The following is an 18,720-nucleotide window of genomic DNA, read 5'->3' on the forward strand; positions in this document are numbered from 1 at the left end:
CCCTCTCTACTTCGACCATCATCAGTTATTTTGCTCCCCAAATAGCAAAACTCCTTTACTACTTTAAGTGTCTCATTTCCTAATCTAATTCCCTCAGCATCACCTGACTTAATTCGACTACATTCCATTATCCTCATTTTGCTTTTGTTGATGTTCATCTTACACCCTCTTTTCAAGACACTGTCCATTCCGTTCAACTGCTCTTCCAAGTCCTTTGCTGTCTCTGACAGAATTACAATGTCATCGGCGAACCTCAAAGATTTTAGTTCTTCTCCATGGATTTTAATACCTACTCCGAATTTTTCTTTTGTTTCCTTTACTGCTTGCTCAATACATAGATTGAACAACATAGGTGAGAAGGTACAACCCTGTCTCACTCCTTCCCAACCACTGCTTCCCTTTCATGTCCCTCGACTCTAATAACTGCCATCTGGTTTCTGTACAAATTGTAAATAGCCTTTTGCTCCCTGTATTTTACCCCTGCCACCTTCAGAATTTGAAAGAGAGTGTTGCAGTCACATTGTCAAAAGCTTTCTCTAAGTCTACAAATGCTAGAAACGTAGGTTTGCCTTTTCTTAATCTAGCTTCTAAAACAAGTCGTAGGGTCAGTATTGCCTCACATGTTCCTATATTTCTACGGAATCCAAACTGAGCTTCCCCGAGGTCGGCTTCTACCAGTTTTTCCATTCGTCTGTAAAGAATTCGCATTAGTATTTTGCAGCCGTGACTTATTAAACTGATAGTTCGGTAATTTTCATATCTGTCAACGCCTGCTTTCATTGGGATTGGAATTATTATATTCTTCTTGAAGTCTGAGGGTATTTTGCCTGTCTCATACATTTTGCTCACCAGATGGTAGTTTTGTCAGGACTGGCTCTCCCAAGGCTGTCAGTAGTTCTAATGGAATGTTGTCTACTCCCGAGGCCTTGTTTCAACTTAGGTCTTTCAATGCTATATCAAACTCCGCACGCAGTATCATATCTCCCATTTCATCTCCATCTACATCCTCTTCCATTTCTATAACATTGCCCTCAAGTACATCGCCCTTGTATAGACCCTCTATATACACCTTCCACCTTTCTGCTTTCCCTTCTTTGCTTAGAACTGGGTTTCCATCTGGGCTCTTGATATTCATACAAGTGGTTCTCTTTTCTCCAAAGGTCTCTTTAATTTTCCTGTAGGCAGTATCTATCTTACCCCTAGTGAGATAAGCCTCTACATCCTTACATTTGTCCTCTAGCCATCCCTGCTTAGCCATTTTGCACTTCCTGTCAATCTCATTTTTGAGACGTTTGTATTCCTTTTTGCCTGCTTCATTTACTGCATTTTTATATTTTCTCCTTTCGTCAATTAAATTCAATATTTCTTCTGTCACCCAAGGATTTCTACTAGCCCTCGTCTTTTTACCTACTTGATCCTCTGCTGCCTTCACTACTTCATCCCTCAAAGCTACCCATTCTTCTTCTACTGTGCTTTTCCCCCCATTCTTGTCAATTGTTCCCTTATGCTCTCCCTGAAACTCTGTACAACCTCTGGTTTAGTCAGATTATCCAGGTCCCATCTCCTTAAATTCCCACCTTTTTGCAGTTTCTTCAGTTTTAATCTACAGTTCATAACCAATAGATTGTGGTCAGAGTCCACATCTGCCCCTGGAAATTTCTTACAATTTAAAACCTGGTTCCTAAATCTCTGTCTTACCATTATATAATCTATGTGAAACCTGTCTATATCTCCAGGCTTCTTCCACGTATACAACCTTCTTTTATGATTCTTGAACCAAGTGTTAGCTATGATTAAGTTGTGCTCTGTGCAAAATTCCACCAGGCGGCTTCCTCTTTCATTTCTTACCCCCAATCCATATTCACCTACTACGTTTCCTTCTCTTCCTTTTCCTACTATCGAATTCCAGTCACCCATGACTATTAAATTTTTGTCTCCCTTCACTATCTGAATAATATCCCACAACAGCCTGTGGATGCATGTGCTTGAGGCACGCAAGCCTCCCCACCAACGGCAAGGTCTATGGTTCATGGGGGGATGATCACTATATGGATATTAATTTGAATAGAGTAGTGTGTCATGTAATAAAACTCGGGACAGAACATGCAAGGCAGAGATGGGTGGGAGCTGTGCAGGTAAGGTGGGCTACAACAGCCTGTGGGATGCATGTGCTTGAGTTCTAAGGTAGGAATATTACTGTTACTGTAGCCTATAGTATTATTTGGAAGTTAAGTCTTTGGTGTGGCAGTTTGCAATCTGAGACTTTGAAGTGTGGACTTTGTGCAACTTGCAGAACTGTTTACTTGCCTTCAGCTGATCTGCTACAATTATTTCAGATTCTGTTTCACCGTTGTGTATAGTATTTGTAACCATCACTCATATCAAAGTTGTCTTTTGTGAATAAAGCAACAGTATAATTCAAACGTGTGCTAAACATACATTAATACCCCACGGACCATAGCCTTAAATTTCTATTTTATTACTTACTCATGTCTTATATATCAGTGTCTGACTGATATCTTAGGCCACCTTAATAATCATTATTCAGTTATGAGAGGGCATAATGCAATGGTGTGCAACAAAACCCCCGTACAGATGAGCCATTTAACAGGTTGTGCACTTGACCTCTGTTGGAATGGTAGCTGTAGAGTTACAATTTTTACCTGTCCTCATGTGCTGCAGAATGAAACCATCTTCCCCTGAATTTCTAAGCATAGTAGAAAGACGTCAATACTCTAGACTTGTCTCATTGCTGAGTGAATGTACAGTATAACTTAGCACGTACTCATGAAGTTGGAGCAGACAAGAAATTTTGCCGCCTGAGTATTTCTTACAACTCCAGTCACGTGTATAACTAAGCATCCATACCAGGTGAGTTGGAGTAGTGTTTAAAATTCTAGACTCGTGTTTGTCATATGCTGAAGTCAAATTTAGGTTTTCAGTATCCCTAAACTGCCAACGGCTTTGCCACAGTGATAATGTCAGTTCCTGTCAGATCACCGAAAATAAGTGCTGTCAATTTTGGCTAGCACTTGGCTGGGTGACCGTCTGGATCAGCCGAGCACTGTTGGCAAGCAGGGTGCACTCAGACCTTCGAGGTCAATTGAGGAGCTACTTGACTGCGTGTGTGTGTGTGTGTGTGTGTGTGTGTGTGAGAGAGAGGGGGGGGGGAGAAAGGAGGAGGGGGAGGGAGAGAGAGTATCCCTAAACCTCTTCAAGCGAATGCCAATATTATTCCTTTCAATAAGACAAATTTGCTAATCCATCCCAGTCCCTTTCAGCTATTGTTCCATCTTCAAATGAAAACAGGATTAATGAAATACAAAGTTCTACAAAATAACCATGAACTCAGTTTGTAACAAAATCTAGAAGATAAATCCATGGAATAGCCAAAACAGCTTAAGGGAATTCCAAATGTCATGATATAATTGAGTCGTGCCTGAAGGTAACTAATTTGGTCTGATGAACAGCTCTTCAGTTGACTTTGGGATATATCACAATGTACTACAATGAAGAATTTAAAACTACACAGTGTATTACTTTTTTAATAAGCTGTCATCAAAATGTATGAACTGTTTTAAAGTCAGCCATAATGATATGAAACTAAATGCAAACCTGATTACACAATAATATCTTCCAGGGCTAAAGAAGACTGCTGAAGATCAGATGGGTACAAAATTGTGTATGTTGTGAGTTCAAAATCTCAAATTTTTTTTCTTTAAAAGACTTCAGTTTCGCCACTGACTGTACATTCATTCAAAATTCCTATTGCAATTTCGACGTTGTGGCCATTTTCAAGTAGGTAACAAATGTTGCAAGCATAGCAGTAGTCATCGGCAAAAGCAATAAAAAATGATATGAGCCCCTAGTGATCATGTCAGCCTTAGTTGTAAAACGATGGTGTATGTGACTAAGGCTGACATGAGCACTAAGAGGCTCATATCATTTGTATTGCTTTTACTAATGACTACTCCTATGCTTGCAGCACCTGTTACCTATTTGAAAATGGCCACAATGTCGAAATTGCAATAGTGAATTTTTAATAAACGTACAGTCAGTGGTGAAAATGAAGTCTTTAAGAAAATTAGATGGGTAGATTGAATATCAAATGAGATAATGAAATGGAGAAAAAAATGAAATTTATGGTACAACTTGACTAGGACAGATTCTGAGGAATCAAGGAATCGTCAGTTTGGTAATGGAAGAGAGTATGGCGATAAAAATTGTAAAGGGAGACCTAGACTTGAATACAATAAGTATTTTTAAATGGATATATGTTGCAGCAGTTACGCAGAGCTGAAGAGGCCTGCACAGGATAGACTAGCACAATGAGCTGCATCAAACTAGTCTTGGACGACAACAAAAAACTCATTTAAAATAAAACAATGTCGGAGAGAACACCAAAAGACATTCAAAAAAGAAGTGAATGTCTGAGATAATAAAAATAATAATAAATAAAATAAAGTCAGCTTCTGGAAGAAAATACCTCTGACTAATAATATGAAGTCCTCTACTGAGCTAAACACTGGATGAAGCAGGGGTTGAGGCAACATTATATTAATGTTAAAAGAAACTTGACTGAAAAACAGAAAATGGACAGAATATTTTTAGGGCGCATATAGGAATGTATCAGCCGTGGTCACTCCGATAATTGTACCAACAATGATCACTTTGAGAAAATTCTGTCTTAACCACGAAGATACTGCAAAACCATAAGAAGCCTCAACCACCACCATTGGAGTGTGACAAACATCCATTACAACTGAGTCATCATTTTATCATTGTGATATCAAACTGAGAAAATTTAAAGAGCATCTTTTCACTTTTCTTGGCAGTACTGATTTTTTGGTCAGTTGTTCACGGGATAAATTGTCATAACTTCTGCTATAACCATTTGATGGCAGTTTTCTTACCTCATATTTTTTGGCCATGATGCAATACCTTTAAGTACTTCCAATGGATCCACATTTGAACAGTCAGGATTTTTTCCAAGCCTGCATAAAAAAAGAAAACAAAATTCATTGTAAGAAACAGTTAACACATTCAAAAAACTAAAATGAGTTAGCTTAAAGACTGTGTGGATCATTATTAAATTTTGGTTTGTATCTTATGACATGGATCCAATCACATTATTTAACGAGTAGAACAAAATCATTAAAAAGAACCTTCAGGCCATTTTACCAAGTCAAGAACACCATTAACGAACAGAAGCAAGTTTGACAAATTTTCTGACTGCCATACTAACAACTATAATTAATGCCAACTGCTCAAGTCATTATTAAATTATCTGTATACATGCATTTACAAAACTGTCATCTATATGCTAAATGTTTTTGTAAATTAATATCTTCATTAACAGAAAGAATCCTACTAACAAAAAAGTAGCTGTTTTTCCAGTTAAACTGTTTCTGTGTGGTAAAATCTTCCATATTTTTGGATGCATATACAGTTGAAAAGTAAAACTGCAAAAACATATGCCGAATGATCTGAAATAATTAAGTACAGTAACTTCTGCACTTTGTATCACTTCATGTCTCTGATACAAATCAGTAAATTATTTTACCTATAGTGCATCGAGTGGTTGACAGAGACACAAACATGATCAAAATCATCATTAATCCTTAGAATAATGTCCTTCCTGGGAGCTACAAGACTTGTCGAGCTGCAGCTCTGAGAAAGTTTGTTAGCTCTGAGTAAAGACGATGTTCTCTTCAGTGTTCACACCCACAGTGAAAAAATAAAGTCATACTAATTTTTGTGAAAAATTTATTTACATTGTAAAATTTTGTGAATCTATCTGTGAATACAATGGCTAGAAATCTAACGACAGGCGTAAAAAGAATGAATAAGCATGACACATATTTTATACAGTAGAGTGTTGATTATATCAACTGGGGAATGTGTGTTCAGAAAACATGTTTATTCAGATAATTGAACTATATAATTTTATTCATCAATAAAAACTACATGTAACAACACGAATCTCTTCTATTACTGCGAAGACAAGTACAGTAGGAAAGCACGTCTTACAGCACAAAAAAACAAAAAAATATATAATACATACGCATTTTGCATGTACAATACATATGTAATTAATTAATGCTTAAAAAATTCTTTAATTTTGATCTGTGTGAGCAAGCCTTCCCACCTTTGAGCAGCTAAGTCACAAACTTTTTCAGGACACACGTCCTATACTGGTCGCTTTCAACCTGAGCTTCAATTCACTGCAAGGCAGTATCTCAACATCTAAATGATTCAGAAACAGCCAGTATATTTTCATCTTCATTTTTGGACCAGCAGTTGATGAGAAGTTTGCAATTTGGTTATTCTGCATGGTTTGGTATCATGGATCTGCATTGTTGACACTCATCCATTTCTGAATAGCTTATTCATCAGATTCATGGCAACTGAGTTCTTTTAGCATAATCAGCATTTCAGACATATCACACTGTTCATCATTTTCAATTAGCCTTTGAGAACTTTCTGCTATACCCAAAATTTTATTCGACTTTTTTCAAATTCTGTTCCTTTACATCATCCCATGCTGCTCTGATCATGTAGAAAACATCTTCAAAATCAATATTTTTATGATTTCTTAACAGGCTTTCTTCTCACTTCTCTTTCTAATTATAACTTATGTAACAACTCTCTTCTGGATACTGTCTGAAAGTCTCAATAACACCTTGATCCATGGACTGTAATATGGGGGTTATATTACGTGAAAGAAAAATCACTTTTATGAACTCGTCCTTTTCATTTATGATATCACATGATGGCCGAGTTGGTTGGTTGGTTTGGGGAAGGAGACCAGACAGCGTGGTCATCGGTCTCATCGGATTAGGGAAGGATGGGGAAGGAAGTCGGCCGTGCCCTTTCAGAGGAACCATCCCGGCATTTGCCTAGAGTGATTTAGGGAAATCACGGAAAACCTAAATCAGGATGGCAGTCCTTCCGATGGCTGAGTTGGAGTGTTGTACAGAGCAGTAATGTCCTCTCCCTTTTGCCATTCTACTGTGTGGTTGTAATTAAACTGAATCTGTTGCAAGTGCTGCAGTGTGGGCAAAAAAAAAAAAAAAAAAAAAAAAAAAAAAAAAAAAAAAAAAAAAAAAAAAAAAAAAAAAAATAATAATAATAATAATAATAATAATAATAATAATAATAATTTAATAATAATAATAATTGCACTTTCTGTCACCAGGTGAAAATATAGCACTTTAAGCAGTCAGAATAAGAAATGTTTCCAGTTTTGATGCCAGTACACTGTCACTCAGCAGCGAGTGTTGATTTCTTCCGTGAAGTAACTGTTTGTGTAAAGGGTTAAGAAGTTTGATGTTTTCCATATGAAACACAATGGCTATTGAGAAGCAAAACCATGTGCTACTGGTAAATCTGTTTCATCAGGACAGCAGCACTAGCTATGCTGCATTCTGGGAATAATGCTGACAGAAACAGCTGCAAAGTTGGCTCACATCAATACATCAGCTTAAGAATATGATCAAGAAATCTGAAGAAACAGGTGAATTAGGTGGTGCAGCAGGGAGAAGGAGGTGGCCCATTCCCATGGCAGTTGTTGATGAAATGGTTGTCACTGTAGCCGACCATGCCGCCAGTGCTTACCATGTGTCACAGGAATTCTCTCCCCCCCTGGTCAACAGTTCAAAAGATTTTGCAGTGTGTTTTACACTGGTATCCCTACAAGTGTCGAATGTGCACCAAATGAAGCTCCAAGGTAGGATACAATGTTGTGACTGTGGCCTTCATTTTTTGGCACGCGTGGAAATGGATGACATGTAGCCAGAAATATTCTTTGATCATATGAGGTACACTTTACTCTGCATGGTGTTGTGAAAGCACAGAACTGTCATATTTGAGTCTACCTGGTAAAGGAACATCCACTGCATTCAGCTTATGTGATTGTGTGGTGCGGTTTCACAACCTTTTTTTTTGACCCCTCATGGCTATTAGACATACAGTGACATGAACAAGTTACAAGGATCTCCTTGTGCAACACATGATTACAGCTTTGCAATAATGCAACTGTGTCCATACTACTATTTTCAGGCAAGATGGATTAACACCATATGTCGCTTGCCACGTGAAAGTTTTGTTTCAAGAAATTTTCAGTAATAACTGTGCCATCTTTAAGCAATTTCAAGATGTGTAGCCTTTCAGATCCACCAATCTAAATCCATGAGACTTCCGGCTGGGCAGGGCGGTGGGGGCTATATGACAGATTATGGCTATCAGGGATATATCCGAACTCTTTCTGATTTGAAGGATAGCATATGATGATATATTGCTTTGACAGCACTGGATATGCTGCAAGCAACTGTCAACCACGCTGCTAGGTCAGGAGACAATACTGCACGCTTCTGATCATATCGTAACTAACTGCCAGAGCTACAGTTACCATGTGTTTGATAACTGAGAGTGCACCGATTAATGAAAATACCTATGATGTTTCATTACCCTATGATGTATACAGCCCACACTGCAACACTCGGAACACTATCAATTTAATTATAACCACACAGTGTAACTGATGAGCTTTTACAGTGGGTTCATAGTCTTCCATACACCATTCTGTGGAAATCACACTGTCCATCCAGACGCTCTTTTGTGAGACATAAACAATAGGCATCGCAACCAATGACACGTATAGGCAATTGGTGGCTACCAGTAATATTAGCACAAACTGAAGCAGTAATATGATCCTTGCCTATTTTAGGACCACTTACTGCCAATTCACAAAGTGAAGCAACAGTTTTTCTTGGGAAAGATTTCCAACTGAGCACAATTTTGACAACATTATAAATGTTTTCGAGAGCGTAATCTTCTCCCCTCAATACATCCCTTAGTTTGATTTTAAACAATTAGCAGACAGTTTTTCTCCTTGTGTTAGAAGCTCACTAGTGTCATGTCTTGACTGAAAGTGTTTTAACCAGCCCATGCATGCATTAAAATTCGAAAGCCCTCCAACTTACAGAGACATTGTGATCTATAACACAGTTTCTAAAGAAAAACCTGGAAAACTAAAACTTGCCAGAATTACCTTTCTACATATGTACTCTGCAAACCATCATGAAGTGCATGGCAGAAGGTGTGTCCCATTGTACTAGTTGTTAGAGTGTCTTCCCATTCCATTCACTTATGGAAAGTAGAAAGAATGATATGCCTCTCTATGTGCAGTAATTATTCTACTCTTATTCTCACGATCCCTATGTGAACTATATATAGGGGTTGTAGTATATTCCTTGAGTCATCATTTTATGTTTTGTTAATAGACTTCCTTGGGATAGTTTATGGCTATCTTCAAGAGTCTTCCAGTTCTGTTCCTTCAGCACTGCTCTAACATTTGCCCACAGATCAAATCAACCTGTGGTCACTCATGTTGTCCTTCTCTGTATATGTTCAATTTGATAAGAGTCCCACACACTTGGGCAACATTCTAGAACTGATTGCACAACTTATTTGTAAGCAATCTCCTTTGTAGACTGGTTGCACTTCTCTAGTATTCTACTAATAAAATGAAGTCTACCCTCTGCTTTATCCTATGTGATCATTCATTTGTCATATCCCTACAAAGTGTTACACCCAGTTATTTGTTTAAGTTGGCAGATTCCAACAGTGACTTGCTGATATTCTAGTCATAGGATCTTATCAAGATCCGGCTGAATATTTATGCAGCTTCTTTCAGACAGTACTTCATTACAGATAACTGCATCGTCTGCAAAAAGTCTGAGGTTACTATTAATACTGTCTGGAAGGTCATTAATTTACAGGGCGTATTAAAAAGAATCATCCAATTTGGTACATCTATATTTCTGAAGCTAAAACAAATATACAATTAGTTTTGCTTTTTGATGAACGGGAAACTCAAACAGTCCCCCCCCCCCCCCCCCCCCATACTTTTTCATAGATCTTGAATATGGCCCCCCTTGAGAAGCACAGCATATGTCAATGCGGTATTCAAATTGTTCCCACACTGCAGCGAGCATGTCTTGAGTTACAGCTTCCACAGCTGCTGTTATGCAATGTCTCAGTTCATTCATTGTTGTTGATAATGGAGACAAATAAACAGTCTTTTATAAACCCCCACAAGAAATAATCACATACAGTCAGGTCCGGTGACCTTGGAGGCCAGTAATGTAAGGCTGAATCATTTGGTCCAGTGTAACTAACAAATTGTTCAGTAATCCTTTGATTTAAAAATTACTGCACATCCACATGCCAGTATGGCAGTTCCCCATCCTGTAGGTAAATGAAGTCATTTGAATGAGTCGCTAACTGTGGGGAAAAAAATTCTCAAGCATATCAAGATATGTGCTTGCTGTAACAGTATTCTTGGCAAAGAAAAGTACACCATACGCCTTTTCCTGTGTAACTGCACAAAACACATTAAATTTTGCAGAGTGTGTTGCACCGCTTCATGTGGTTGTTCTATACACCATGTCCTCACATTATGATGGTTCACCTTTCCATTTAAATGGAATGTTGCCTTGTCACTAAACACTAAGCATGGAAGAAAACTGCCATCCTCCATGTTGCCAAGAATGAAATTACAGAACTCCACACATTGTTGTTTGTCACCTTCATGAACAGCTTGCAATAGTTGAATTTTGTATGGTTTCTTGTGTAATTAGCAACACAACACACACCAGATGGGCATTGGGAGCATGTTAAGCTGCCGAGCTGCACAGCAAACAGATTTCTGTAGACACCTTGCGAAACTATGGCAGATGCATTCGACGTCTCCTTCAGTCACTCGGGGATGGCCTGGTGATTTGCCTTTACACAAACAACCTGTTTCTTGGAACTGTTCATGTCATCATCTAATGCTCTATGCTGTAGGAGATTCCACACCAAACCTAGTATGAAAGTCACGCAGAACAGTTATTACTGACCTACACTGTGCAAAATGTAGAACACAAAATGTTTCCTATTGTCCTGACACCATTTTTACTACAACTGAAGTGGCCGCACACTGCTGCTACCTATCTACACTGCTCTGTCGTGGTCTGATGGGAGCCACAGTGTCGTCGATAATGTGCGCTATCACAAGTTCCAATACCCAGCTACTCCACCAGAATAATGTTGCATAGAACAAGGTGTAATTAGATGAATGATGAACACTAACTTCACTTAATGAAGGTTTATTCAGCACTTGCATATACAAGAGCACGCAGCGAACTGCCTCTGGCCAGAACACATACGGTATATATACAGTTACAGAACATTCCAGTACAATGATTCTTGACATTTATAGATACTTCTACAATGTACTCAAACCAAAAAATAGAAATTAAAATTTTACAGTTCAGGTGAGTTTTGAACTCACGACCCTCCATGCAACAGTCTAGTATCATAAACTTACACCACGGTGACTGTGCTACTCAGCTTCTTCTGCGACAATATACATTCCAAAATAGTGCTGCAAATCGATGTTAATGATATGAGCCTGTAATTTAGTGGCTTACTCTTACTACCTTTCTTGAATATTGGTGTGACCTGCGCAACTTTCTAGTCTTTGGGTACGGATCTTTCGTCGAGCGAGCAGTTGTATATGATTGTTAAGTATGTAGCTACTGCATCAACATACTCTGAAAGGAACCTAACTGGTACATAGTCTGGACCGAAAGACTTGCTTTTATTAAGTGATTTAAGTTGCTTCACTACTCCAGGGATATCTATTTCTAAGTTACTCGTGTCGGCAGCTGTTCGTGATTCGAATTCTGGAGTATTTACTTCATCTTCTTTGGTGAAGTAATTTCAGAAGGCTGTGTTTAGTAACTCTGCTTTTGCAGCGCTGTCGTAGATTCCATTGCTATTGTGCAGAGAAGGCACTGATCGTATCTTGCCGCTAGCACACTTTAAATATGACCAGACTCTCTTTAGATTTTCTGCCAGGTTTCGTGACAAAATTTCACTGTGGAAACCATTATAAGAATCTCACATTAAAGTCCATGCTAAATTTCAGGCTTCTGTAAACAATTGCCAATCCTGGAGATTTTGTGTTTGTTTAAATTTGGCGTGCTTTTTTCATTGTTTCTGCAACAGTGTTATGACACATTTTGAGTACTAGGGAGGATCAGCTCCGTCGTTCGTTAATTTATTTGGTATCAATCTCTCAACTGCTGTCGATACTATTTCTTTGAATTCAAGCCACATCTGGTCTACACTTACTGGTATATTGCTAATTTGAAAGGAGTGGAGATTGTCTCTCAGGAAGATGTCAAGTGAATTTTTATCTGCTTTTTTGAATAGCTATATTTTTTGTTTACTTTTGGAGGATTTGGGAGTTACAATATTCAGTGTCACTATGACGACCCTGTGCTCACTAATCCCTGTATCCATTCTTATGCTCATTACTAGATCAGGATTTATGTTGCTAAAAGGTGGTAAGTGTGTTTTCACAACCGTTTGTTATTCCCATGGGCTCATGACCTAACTGCTCAAAATAATTTTCAGACAACGATAAGCATAAGTTTTTGTTACACCCTGTAATCCTTTTTTTCTCCTCCATCTATTGAGCAGAAGGAGTTGCCATTCAGAAATTCTTTTAATTTGTTTTTAAATGTTGGCTGGCTGTCAGTCAGACTTTTAATGCTATTTGGTAAATGACCAGAAATTTTTGTGGCAGCATAATTCAACCCTTTCTGTGCCAATGTCAGATTTAACCCAGAATAGTGAAGATCATTCTTTCTTTCTTCTAGTGTTGTAGCTATGCACTTTGCTATTATTTTTGAATTGGGATGGGTTATTATTAACAAATTTCGTAAGTGAATATATGTATTACAAAGGGACTGTGAATATCCAGAGTTAATAAATGTCTGCAACATGATCTTGAGTGGGCTCCAACTACTATTTTAATTAAATGCTTTTGTCCAATGAATATTTCTTCCCTTTATGACGAATTGGCCCAAAATATGATACCATATGAAAGCAGTGAATGAAAATAAGCATGGTAGGCTAATTTACTGGTATGTTTATCACCAAAATTTGCAATATCCCTAAGAGTAAAGTAAACCTAAACATTTCAGTAGATCATCAACGTATTTCTTCCAATTCAATTTCTCATCAATGAACACACCCAGGAATTTTGAATATTCTGCCTCGGCAACAGACTTCTGTTCAAAGTCTGTATTTATCAATAGTGTTATGCCATTTACTATACAGAACTTTATATACTGTGTTTTCTCAAAATTTAGTGAGAGTCCATTTATAGAGAACCATTTAATAATTCTTCTGAAAAACGTTAGTTACAATTTCCTCAGCTAATTGTTGTGTGTTGAGAGTGAGAACTGTACTTGTATCATCAGCAAAAATAACTAGCCTTGCATCTTCATGAATATAAAGTGGCAAGTCATTAATATATATTAAAAACAGTACGGGACCCAAGACTGAACCTTGATACCTCCGCAGTTAGAGGACTCTGCTGGCTTTTGTAGACTATCTGTACTTTTAATTTCACCTTCTGCATTATTCCAGTTAAATATGAAGTAAACCATTTGTGCAATGACCCCACACATACCACAATAGTTAAGCTTATCTAGAAGAACTTCATGATTCACACATTCACATATCACTAAAAACCCAATGGGTGATGTTCAGTTATTCAGAGCATTTAATATTTGATCAGTGAATGCATATACAGAATTTTCTGTTGAAAACCCTTTCTGAAAAGCAAACTGACATTTTGTTAGTACTTCATTTTTACAAATCTGTGAAGCTACCCTTGAATACATTGCTTTTTCAAGGATTTTGGATAAAGCTGCCAGAAGTGAGATTGAGTGGTAGTTGTTAGCATCAGACCTAATCCCTTTTTTATGCAATGGTTTAACAATAGTATATTTCAGTATATCCAGAAAAATGTCCTGCTTCAGTGAGCTACTACATATGTGGCTGAGAACCCAATTTCTCTTTTGGGAACAAGCTTTTAGTACTCTGTTGGAAATGTCATCAATTCCATGCAAGCTTTTACTTTTGTGTGAATTTATCATTTTCCTAATTTCAGTAAGAGAGATTGGTTGAACTTCAATTTTATCAAATTGCATACGTATTGCCCCTTCCATACACAGCCTAGCATTTTCTAATGAACAGCTGGATCCCATTTTCTCCACAACACTTAAAAAGGATTATTAAAAATATTTCCTACTTATGACTTTTTGTTAACAAACTTAACAATATTCCAAATTGTTTAAGTTTATTATCATAGGTGCTAATCTCAGACATAATGCAAATACTTCTGCACTTTTTAATAACTTTTCTTAATACAGTGCAGCAGTTTTTACAATGTTTGACTGTTTCTTTCTCCTTCTAGCTATAAGACACATTTTCCTTTTCTGTTTGCAAGCTTTAGTAAGCCATTTTCTGTTTGTACCTGAAGCTTTTGATCAGGTGCCATTACAGTGCTAGTACAACTGAACATTATTATTTGAGATTATGCATACAGACTTTGAGACAGAGCAAGGTGGATTTTCATCTGCTCTAGTTACACGCCTGCCAATGATTTTATTTCTCTGTCTTTACTTGCAATCTGGTTCTGGCTTTCTGTAACATGTATTTATGTAATATAGGCATGAAGCTGTCCAATTACTGATTAGGTCATGTTTCATTCCATCTCATTACTCCAATTATAAAATCAGATCAGCTGCTTGCAAAAATATAACTACTTTTGATTAAAACCAAGCTTATTAAAAGTTATGCCTGACTACACGTTTTACTACAGTAGGTGAAGGTAAGTTTCATGAGAGCTTTTTTTTTTTGTTTGGTTGGTATGACATCTGTCAAAGCTATTTAGTATACATCAGGTCATGGAACAAACAACACCATATGTTTTCATCGTGCTATCAATGTCAAATTTTGTACCAGAAAGTGATGATTTGCAGAAAGCATTAATTTTTTGTTTTCATTTGAAAAAAAGTGCTGCAGAGTCGCATCAAATGTTGTCGAGGCATATGGTGATCATGCTCTATCAGAAGCAACATGCAAAAGATTGTTTCAACAGTTCAGAAATAATGATTTTAATGTAAGAAATGAAGAACGTGGAAGATCACCAAAAAAGTTCGAAGACACCGAATTGCAAGCAATATTCTACATCTACACCCATACTCCGCAAGCCACCTGACGGTGTGTGGCGGAGGGTACTTTGAGTACCTCTTTTGGTTCTCCCTTCTATTCCAGTCTCTTACTGTTCGTGGAAAGAAAGATTGTCGGTATGCCTCTGTGTGGGCTCTAATCTCTCTGATTTTATCCTCATGGTCTCTTCACAAGATATACATAGGAGGGAGCAATATAATGCTTGATTCCTCGGTGAAGGTATGTTCTCGAAACTTCAACAAAAGCCCGTACCGAGCTACTGAGCGTCTCTCCTGCAGTCTTCCACTGGAGTTTATCTATCATCTCCGTAACGCTTTAGCGATTACTAAATGATCCTGTAATGAAGCGCGCTGCTCTCCATTGGATCTTCTCTATCTCCTCTATCAACCCCATCTGGTATGGGTCCCACACCGCTGAGCAGTATTCAAGCAGTGGGCGAACAAGCATACTGTATCCTACTTCCTTTGTTTTCGGATTGCATTTCCTTAGGATTCTTCCAATGAATCTCAGTCTGGCATCTGCTTCACCGACGATCAACATAATATGATCATTCCATTTTAAATCACTCCTAATGCGTACTCCCAGATAATTTATGGAATTAACTGCTTCCAGTTGCTGACCTGCTATATTGTAGCTAAATGATAAGGGATCTTTCTTTCTATGTATTCACAGCACTTGTCTACATTGAGATTCAATTGACATTCCCTGCACCATGCGTCAATTCGTTGCAGATCCTCCTGCATTTCAGTACAATTTTCCATTGTTACAACCTCTCGATATACCACAGCATCATCTGCAAAAAGCCTCAGTGAACTTCCGATGTCATCCACAAGGTCATTTATGTATATTGTGAATAGCAACGGCCCTACGACACTCCCCTGCGGCACACCTTAAATCACTCTTACTTCGGAAGACTTCTCTCCATTGAGAATGACATGCTGTGTTTTATTATCTAGAAACTCTTCAATCCAATCACACAATTGGTCTGATAGTCCATATGCTCTTACTTTGTTCATTAAACGACTGTGGGGAACTGTATCGAACGCCTTGCGGAAGTCAAGAAACACAGCATCTGCCTGGGAACCCGTGTCTATGGCCCTCTGAGTCTCGTGCACGAATAGCGGAAGCTGGCTTTCACACGATCGTCTTTTTCTAAACCCATGCTGATTCCTACAGAGTAGATTTCTAGTCTCCAGAAAATTCATTATACTCGAACATAATACGTGTTCCAAAATTCTACAACTGATCGACGTTAGAGATATAGGTCTATAGTTCTGCACATCCGTTCGACGTCCCTTCTTGAAACCGAGGATGACCTGTGCCCTTTTCCAATCCTTTGGAACGCTCCGCTCTTCTAGAGACCTACAGTACACCGCTGCAAGAAGGGGGACAAGTTCCTTCGCGTACTGTGTGTAAAATTGAACTGGTATCCCATCAGGTCCAGCGGCCTTTCCTCTTTTGAGCGGTTGTAATTGTTTCTCTATCCCTCTTGTTGTCTATTTCGACATCTACCATTTTGTCATCTGTGCGACAATCTAGAGAAAGAACTACAGTGCAGTCTTCCTCTGTGAAACAGCTTTGGAAAAAGACACTTAGTATTTCGGCCTTTAGTCTGTCATCCTCTGTTTCAGTACCATTTTGGTCACAGAGTGTCTGGACATTTTGTTTTGATCCACCTACCGCTTTGACATAATACCAAAATTTCTTAGGATTTTCTGCCAAGTCAGTACATAGAACTTTACTTTCGAATTCATTGAACACCTCTCGCATAGCCCTCCTCACACTACATTTTGCTTTGCATAATTTTTGTTTGTCTGCAAGGCTTTGGCTATGTTTATGTTTGCTGTTCCCTTTGCTTCCGCAGCAGTTTTCTAACTCGGTTGTTGTACCACGGTGGCTCTTTTCCATCTCTTATGATCTTGCTTGGCACATACTTATCTACCTAGCGCTATTTTCATTGTTTTCTACAAGAAGTGTCTAGTAACCACAGTTCAGTCAACTATCAGCCGCCTTTAGTGAATTAGCAGTCTAGTTAAAAGTTGATTAACTCTCTACAGTAAATTGATTTCTTAGGATGGATAGGATGTGTGACTGCTGTGTACGGGCGCAGGAGGAGCTGGCCACTGTTTGCGAACAGCTGAATGTGTTGATGGCCGTGGTCAGCCATCTACAGGCTACTGCCTCGGAGTGTAGCAGCAGTGGGGAGTCTGGTGCATCGCACGGTACACCCCAGGTATTACATGCTTCACCCACTGTCCCTGCTGTCGAGACATCTTCGCGGGTACCGGGCGCGGTTGGGCCACCCTCTCCCCAAGGGGAGTGGTGGGTTCAGCGGCGCACGAGGCGGAGGGTCAGTGTGGAGGCTGGCCGTGTGGCATCGCACGCTTTGCCTGTGAGTGGACATGTGGCCACTTCTTCAGCAAGGTACGAGCAGGCACATGGGGAGGAGGGGTTTATTAGTTATTGGGAGCTCCAACAATAGACAGGTGATGGAGCCCCTTAGGGAATAGCGAAAAGGTTGGGGAAGAAGGCCAGTGTTTACCCTGTCTGCTTGCCGGGGGGTCTCATCTGAGATGTGGAGGAGGCCCTGCCCGCGGCGATAGAGCGTACTGGGTGCACCCAACTGCAAATTGTTGCACATGTCGGCACCAATGACTCCTGCCGTCTGGGTTCAGAGGTCATCCTCAGTTCATACAGGCGGTTGGCAGAGTTGTTGAAGGCGGAAAGCCTCGCTCGCGGGGTGGAATCTGAGCTAACTATTTGTAGTATCGTTCCCAGAACCGATCGCAGTCCTCTGGTTTGGAGCCGAGTGGAAGGCTTAAACCAGAGGCACAGACGATTCTGCGGAAATCTGGGGTGCAAATTTCTTGACCTCCGCTATCAGGTGGAGAAATGTAGGGTCCCCCTGAATAGGTCAGGTATGCACTACACGCAGAAAGCGGCTACAAGGGTAGCAGAGTACGCGTGGAGTGCACATGTGGGTTTTTTAGGTTGGAGAATTCCCTCCCTAGGCCCGACGAGACGCCTCCTGAGACGCGGCAAGGTAGGAGTAGGCAAAATCCAACAGGGAATAACAATATTAATCTGCTAATAGTAAACTGCAGGAGCATCTATAGAAAGGTCCCAGAACTGCTCTCATTAATAAACGGTCACAATGCCCACATATACAGTAATGACATTCTAAACTCAGATTGGAATGTATACTGCAGAGACAGGCTGGACAGTGAAGGGGGAGGCGTGTTTATAGCGATAAGAAGTGCAATAGTATCAAAGAAAATTGACGGAGATCCAAAATGTGAAATAATTTGGTTGAAGGTCACAGTTAAAGCAGGCTCAGACATGGTAATTGGATGTCTCTATAGGCCACCTGGCTCAGCAGCTGTTGTGGCTGAGCACCTGAAGGATAATTTGGAAAATATTTTGAATAGATTTCCCCACCATGTTATAGTTCTGGGTGGAGATTTTAATTTGCCGGATATAGACTGGGAGACTCAAACGTTCATAATGGGTGGCAGGGACAAAGAATCCAGTGAAATTTTTTTAAGTGCTTTATCTGAAAACTACCTTGAGCAGTTAAACAGAGAACCGACTCGTGGCAATAACATATTAGACCTTCTGGTG

The 18,720-nt window shown here is 39.2% G+C and overlaps 1 protein-coding gene across 2 annotated transcripts in view; it reads right to left on the reverse strand.

Moving 5' to 3' along the window:
- Positions 1-18,720, reverse strand: part of LOC124713219 — a 181,640-nt gene that overhangs the window by 136,880 nt on the left and 26,040 nt on the right. For both annotated transcript variants that reach the window (XM_047242932.1, XM_047242931.1), the window contains exon 3: positions 4,914-4,994. In XM_047242932.1, the coding sequence (XP_047098888.1) occupies positions 4,914-4,994 (81 nt within the window). The remainder of the gene's footprint in view (positions 1-4,913; positions 4,995-18,720) is intronic.

The sequence above is a fragment of the Schistocerca piceifrons genome, chromosome 1 (genome assembly GCF_021461385.2).
Source record: "Schistocerca piceifrons isolate TAMUIC-IGC-003096 chromosome 1, iqSchPice1.1, whole genome shotgun sequence".
In the NCBI taxonomy this organism is placed as follows: Eukaryota; Metazoa; Arthropoda; class Insecta; order Orthoptera; family Acrididae; genus Schistocerca; species Schistocerca piceifrons.